Raw genomic sequence first — 7,435 nt, 5'->3', positions numbered from 1 at the left:
CATTATCAATAATAAATATGTATTTTATGTATGATTTGTATTATAATTTAATTATAATAACAATATTTTATCTATAATATATTCAAGAGAGAATAATAAAATATACATTCATTTGTCAATAATAATAAATGTGTGCATTTTTTATTAATTGATCGTTTAATAATAAATATTTATGTCATATAATTAAATAATAAATTATAATTATTATATTATTATTTTTCTTACACTTGTATCTAAAATATTTTAAAAATTTACTATTAATAAAATAAATATTCATCTTTTAAATATATATATATATATATATATATATATATATATATATATATATATATATAAATTAAAAATCATCAAATTTTTCAAACAAAACTCATAAAATTCATTATCATCTTCAATAAATTACAAATTTAATTAAATTCATAATTTAAATCTTGAAATGAACTCATATTTTCATTCTTTATTTGATGTTGTTGGAGATAAAAATATGAGTGTGTTTGAATATTTGAGTTATGGGTTTGATAAAATTTGCATTATATTGAAGATGATTATTAATTTTATGGGTTTTGGTTGAGAATTTTGATGATTTTTTTGAACTTTTGTATAAAAAAAGATAACATTATTGAAATTTTAAAACATAAAATATCAAATTGTCACTTAAAATTAAAATAAAGGACCAACTCGGAAAAAAAAAATGACTAAAACGTTACCTGAAATTAAGTTAAGGGACACGGATGTAATTTAGCCTAAATATATTTCTCTATATAATTTGTCTAATAATGTAAAATTTATATAATATATTGTAATTAATATTTTGTAATAATTCTCATACTTTTATCTAGAATACATCCAATGACGAAAGATATGTTTCTTTTTGAACTAATGGATTGACATACGGCAAATATGTGTCTCAAATATGGTTCGTACGATAATTATATATGATGAACATATACATTTCTGAAGAGATGCACTAACAATAAAATACATTTCTGTTTCAATAAAATTATTAATAATAACTGTTTGTTTCGTATATATTTATACAATAATTATAGATGAAAGCCTAATGTATTTTAATTAATTTTTCACGATTTTGTCTATAATGTATTTAAGAGATGCATAGTACCAATAAAATATATATTCATACATGAACTAATTTACTAGTGATAAACATTTGTTTGTTTTATGATTTACACATAATAAAATTTTACTTGTATATTATAAATTTTTTTACTTTATCTATATCGTATGTAAGATACATTATAATTATAAAATTTACATTTATTTTTTAATTAGTTTATTAGTGACAAAAGTTTGTCTCATGTGATTTGTCCACTAAACAATAAAATTTTGCATCATCTAAAATGAGAAATTGATAAAGTAAATAAATTAATAATATAATTACTTATGATCGATCATGCATCTGCAATTAATATTAATTATTTTTAATCATTAATAGCTGATATTATTAATTTATTATATAGAATGAATTGTTTATTTTAGATGTGTCATATCCAAATTATAATTAATATATTTTAGCTTTTACTATAATTTTATATAACTGGCATTAAAGAGAAACATTATTACTAAAATATGTATTCCTAGTTGAACAAATTTATCAATGTCAAATGTATGACTCATGAATTATTTATATAATAAATTATTATTAATATAATATAACTTTTGCCACAATTTTATCTAGAATAAATTTGATATATACACTATTAATGAAACACTGGTCCCTCTTTGAACCAATTGATTGACCAATAAAAATAAATAATATGGACATAATATTATAATTAATATTTTATAACTCTTCACACATTTTTATCAAGAATATATTTAAGAGATATGCTTTGTATAATAAATAATAATTAATATATTATAATTTTTCTCACATTTTTTTTAGAATACATTTAAGAGATACACTAAAAAGGAAATAGACAATTCTCTTTGAATTTATTTATTAATTAATGATAAATATTAGTCTAGTATATGATTTGAATAATAAATTATATGTGTAATTGTATTTTTAGTCTGCTTATTTTTATTAAACTTTGTGAAATTGATCTTCTTATTTTAAAATCAAATAGTTTTAGTTTTTCTTTTAGATCTTTTAATTTAAAAATTATGACATGATATATTTTTAATAATGTGATATATGATACGATGATGTTGAACGATTAATATTAATGAAATTGTATAAAATATTAGCATCAACTTTTATCCCTATACAACTTTAGCATTTTACTTTTAGTCTATATAAAAAATTTCTTCACCTTTTAGTCTCAAAATATTTTTGTTTGCGTTTAGGGTCCCTATTTTTAAGTTTAACTCGTGTGTAATATTCAAGTTTTTAAATCTTTTTCGCATTCACGTTTAAGATATTATAAGCATATTTCTTACAAAAATTTGGATTTTTTTAATAAAGGATTGATTAAATATAAATTTTTAAGTTTTTTCTGCTAAAATAATTATTAATTCATTCATTTTTTGTTAAATAATTTTAAATATTTGTAGGAGAAATTCTTACCATATTATAAACACATATGTGCAAAATTATTAAAAAAAAATTAAAGAGTGTATATGCATTTATTTAAAAACAGAAGATAAAAAATGAAATAATGTTTTTTTAGAGATTAAGAAATTAAAACTTTATTAAGACTAAAAATTTATTTATTTAACTTGATAACCTAAAATATATTCTAGAGATAGATTAATATTGATATTTTATAATGAGAGAGAATATTACTAAAATAGTTGTAAATGATAGGTGAGAAAAATTAGAATGGGATAGAGAGAAGTCAAAATAGTAGAATTAAAGAGAGATAATGTATCAATAGTATTGGAAAACGTGAAGCATTAAAATGAGAAAAAATGTGTTAATGTTGGAGAATGTAAAACATTTTTTTAATATAAAATTGTCCTTAAATTTGCTTAGATGAAAAGAAAGTAATAAATGTCAATTCGGTAATTTTTATAGCATATTGTTTTTTAAAATAAATAAAGTATATTAAATAAATAAGTTTCTTTTTGTAATGAGTGTCAATTGTTTTTATTTCAAAAACATATTAAAAAATAATTTTAAAAAAATTATCAATTATATTTATTAACTAGTGACGTGTTTTACACTATTATAAATACAAAGTAGAATATAATATTAATTAGATAATACAACTGATAATAATATTAATTAATATTATATTGAAAATTAAATGATTTATTTTTTATTAAAGTGACATTGACCACAAATGTTAGATTAAAATGAAAAACAGTGTAAAATATTAAAATGAGAATGTCTTATTGATGGAGAATGTAAAATATTAAATTGTGAGAGACACGTCGTATTTTTTTAATGCTAAAAGTAGATTAAAAAAAGATGAAAACAAGAATCTAATGATATAAAGATATAACATGAAAGAAAAAAATCCAAAGAAAAACTACACTAAATAGAATTTTGAAAATATTAAATTGTTCTTAAAGTTGCATAAATTGTTCTTAAAGTTGTATTGACTTAAAGTTGTATTAAATTAATTTATGTTTATGTTGATAGATAAATTCAAATAAATTAAATCAGACTTTGTATTAAAAAGTCAATATTGAGAGTCGCGTTAATATACTTGAGAGATAAGTAAATCATCGAGTCTTACGCAATTAGTCAAATAATAACAAAATTATCAACTTAGTCAAATACAATTTAAATCCCCCTTCTTGTGTTTGTATTTTTAAATTGTATGTCATATCATTAAAAATATCTCAAAACATCAATTTTTAGCTAAAAATCTAGATGAAGACCAAAAGTGTAAACTTTAAAAAGAGATGTTCTAATTTCAAGAATTAGTAAAAATAAAAAGAAAAAAAATACAATTAAACTAAAGATAAATAATAAATTGGATTCGACCCCTCTTCGATAACTTAAGAGATCCAATTGGAGAAAGAAATACTCAAATAAATAAGATTCATTTTCTCATCCCCGAATCTTCTCGAAAACCCCTAAATTTTGTGCTGATTAACTAATCCAGAGACATATTTTTATATATTTGAGAATATTTTTTTTTTCCAATTAGACCTGTCAAGTTAGATAATCGGCCATATAGTTGAGATTTCCAATTGGAAGTTGATGATTGGAGAAAATAGGAAACCAAATATCATTGGCATGAAACCAGAGTATTCTCTTCAAATGAAAAAAAAGCAAGTTCCTACACCGATGATAAAATTCAGAGAGAATCATGAGAACAGTTATTATCAAATGTTAGTTTCATGGATTTCAAAGAAAATATACACATAATCACATATTTTAAAGCTCTTATGATTGTGAATTGCAATGAAACAGAGCTACTAATGCCATTTTTTATGCAACCCAACCATTGCCATGAACAAATTCAAAACATTGCTTCATGAGTAATATACTAAGGCGGGACTTATTAATAACATGTTTTACTTGGATGGCTTGTTTCCAACATTCATTCTCAAAACTCAAGAAATTACACACTATAATTCGGGAAGGGAAAACAATGTGATGGATATATTATTGGTAGAGCACTGATGCTATGTAAAAAAGACAACTTAATTTACTATATCCTTAATACAGTAGGTTGTCAGAAACATTTATACAACAATTGGTAACCTTTATTAGAATTGAACTAAGGGAGAGTGACAACAAGTTGAAACTAACCCTGTATCCAAAAATAATATAAGCCTCACTATTAAATCTTTTTTTGCATTTCGAATCCTGCAAAGAACACCACATAAATGAACCAATAAATCAACATATAAATGCCTCTAAAACCAGAGCATTAAACCAAAATGCAAGAAAAATAAATATATTGGCCATGAAGCACAGATACTTGCAAACTCATCATGTATCCATAATGGACACATATCCAATACAATACCAATTCTCTTCGATACTTCACCGACACATATCCATAAAGTATCCAAGTCAATTTTTTATGAAAAAAAATGTCTAACTCTAATACAGATGGGATATTTTACAGTACAACTTGAGACTTTTGGCCTATTTTAACTCATCTAAATACACAGCTCCTTTGTTTTTCCATCAACATACTCACGATTCTTTACATTTTTTGTTCACTACCTGATACACTGTTTGGATGTGGGAAGGAAATGGAAGGGAAGAAAATGAAAAGAAGATAAAATAGATAGAAAATAAGAAAATTTTAAATGTTTTCAGATTGAAAGAGAATGAATAGAAAGTAAAATTAAATATTTTTTCCGCTTGTTTGGTTAAAAAGAAAACATGCAGAAAGAAAATTAGAGATGAACATGGTTAGGTTTATAGTTATACCTCTTAATCTCACATTTCATATTATAATTTGGAAGACCCATTAATAATTGATTATCTGAATTGAACATGAATTACCTAAACGTATATTGTTTGTTGCACTGCCTGATGAAGTTAAATAATCAACTACCAATGTGAAAAATCAATTACTGATTCTTTCATAGAATTACCTAACATGTATATTGTTTGTTGCACTGCCTGGTGAAATTAAATAATCAACTAATGATATAAAAAAAATCAATTACTGATTCTTCCAAAGGCCACACAGCAGCTACGAATGATCAATTATTTTACAAAAATACTCCAATAATAGATGTGCATGTTATGTAAATTGATGGTTTAACTTACAACAATGACTAGTGCTAGCTATGAAACAGGGCAGGACTTTTAACAGAAACCATCAATTCTGAGAGAAAAGTATTTTTAGACATCGACTCAAACGAAATGGCCAAATATCGCAATTGATTTTTTATATATGTGGCCAGTGCCTCATTATCATGTCAGTTTGGGCAAGAAAGCTTTTTGGTGGGGTCTACATGTATAATTTTCCCTCCTCCCACTAAATAAGGGGAGACTCACATTTCCAACTTTCCTAATTTTTTTCATGATCTCCCCTAAATCAAACAATATGTATCAATATAAATTCAACAACTTCTGTTTTCTAAACGCACACACAACTTTGCTGTCTGCTGAATCAAATTTTATAATCCACAAAATTACTAAAGTATTGTTGTCTTTCTCATAGTTGATCATGTACAGGATATGCCTACGATACTCCAAGACGTATCCTCCAAATATTTTAAAGAACATATTGACCAACACGTTTCGGACACCTTTTCAATACTTTCAGATACCTTCACCGTGTTCTGAGAAGAATTAGAGAACATACTCCTTTATTCATTTTTTGAATTTATATGAGTGAGAGAGAGAGAGAGAGAGAGAGAGGAATGCCTGTGAGATATTAGTTGAGACTGACTTCTTGAATTGAGAAACACGTCTCTTGGTGAGTTAGAATTAGAAGCTGTGTTTTTTTGGATGATGAGAACAGGGATATAAAAATAATGAGATTTTACCGTAAGATATTGAATAGAGTCGAGACTCGAGACCTACTTTAAATAGTTGTGAATTGTGACACCAGTTAGGAAAAAAATGTAATTAAGAATTAAATCATGATTCGATATTTTTACATACTGAAATAGATTTAGAATAAGATTTCAGTAGTATAAAAAACATTTGGTTCTGCATAGTATTAAACTATCTGTTCTAAAAGAAAATAATATATTTTTAATATGGATAAGAGAAATATATATGTATGCTTTTTTGTTACGAAGCATACTTTTTTAAGTTGTGGTCGTCGTATGCGTAAATAGTTATACATTAATATTAATAGACTTTTTATAAATATTCTACATACAAATATTCTACAGGTTATCCACAATAGATATATTTTTAAATAAATTTCTGTTTACGTATCTAGGATGTATTGTTTATTGCTTCTTATGAATTTCTTGTATCCATGTTGTATTGCACCCGTATTTCATAGCTCAATTTTAACACATTACTCTTTATTTTCAGATTGCTGTATATGTGTGCCTTTAAAAGATTCCTGCATTTTTATTTCTTAATAATAATTATGTTTGTTGCATATTTGAAATTTCGTTATGTTTTTCTCCCCCACTAAACCTACCTACAGTATCGCAAAACCATGTATAATCCAAGTGCAGGATCCCAGTTAAGAGAATTATTTTCCATTAAATTCAATAGAAAATAACTCAATTATTCTCATTTTTGTCAAATTTATACAAGACTAAATGTAAATATAAATATATAAAAACAACAAACTTACAAGCTAAGCTAATCAATCATCTGCACTAATTGATTCATCTTTGTTCTTGTTTCCATATATCAAACCGGTAACCTAAAATTAAAATTAAAAAACAACAATAAGAAACACAGTATAGAATGGAACTATATATCAAAAGTGGTAAAAAAAACGAACTTGAGGATCAGGAACGGGTTTCCGAGTCTCAACATAGCGATAACTATCAGAGGTAACAGAAAGAGCAGATTTTTCCTACAGAAAAAGAAAACCACGAAAATCAGATATGGATGATGTTGAAAAAATAAAGAGAGGGAAAG

General features: G+C 24.4%; 1 protein-coding gene across 1 annotated transcript in view; it reads right to left on the bottom strand.

The window, feature by feature from the left end:
* Positions 1 to 4,412: 4,412 nt before the first annotated feature.
* Positions 4,413 to 7,435, bottom strand: part of LOC101498951 (uncharacterized) — a 3,332-nt gene continuing 309 nt past the window's right edge. Inside the window, exons 2-4 of the mRNA XM_004500769.4 lie at positions 7,296 to 7,370; positions 7,143 to 7,214; positions 4,413 to 4,723 (exon numbers count right to left, since the gene is read on the bottom strand). Coding sequence (XP_004500826.1) covers positions 7,155 to 7,214; positions 7,296 to 7,370 — 135 coding nt within the window. The 3' untranslated portion in view covers positions 4,413 to 4,723; positions 7,143 to 7,154. The remainder of the gene's footprint in view (positions 4,724 to 7,142; positions 7,215 to 7,295; positions 7,371 to 7,435) is intronic.

The sequence above is a fragment of the Cicer arietinum genome, chromosome 5 (assembly GCF_000331145.2).
Source record: "Cicer arietinum cultivar CDC Frontier isolate Library 1 chromosome 5, Cicar.CDCFrontier_v2.0, whole genome shotgun sequence".
Lineage (NCBI taxonomy): Eukaryota > Viridiplantae > Streptophyta > Magnoliopsida > Fabales > Fabaceae > Cicer > Cicer arietinum.
Note: the sequence above shows the minus strand (reverse complement) of the source record. Positions and strands in the feature narration are given on the sequence as shown.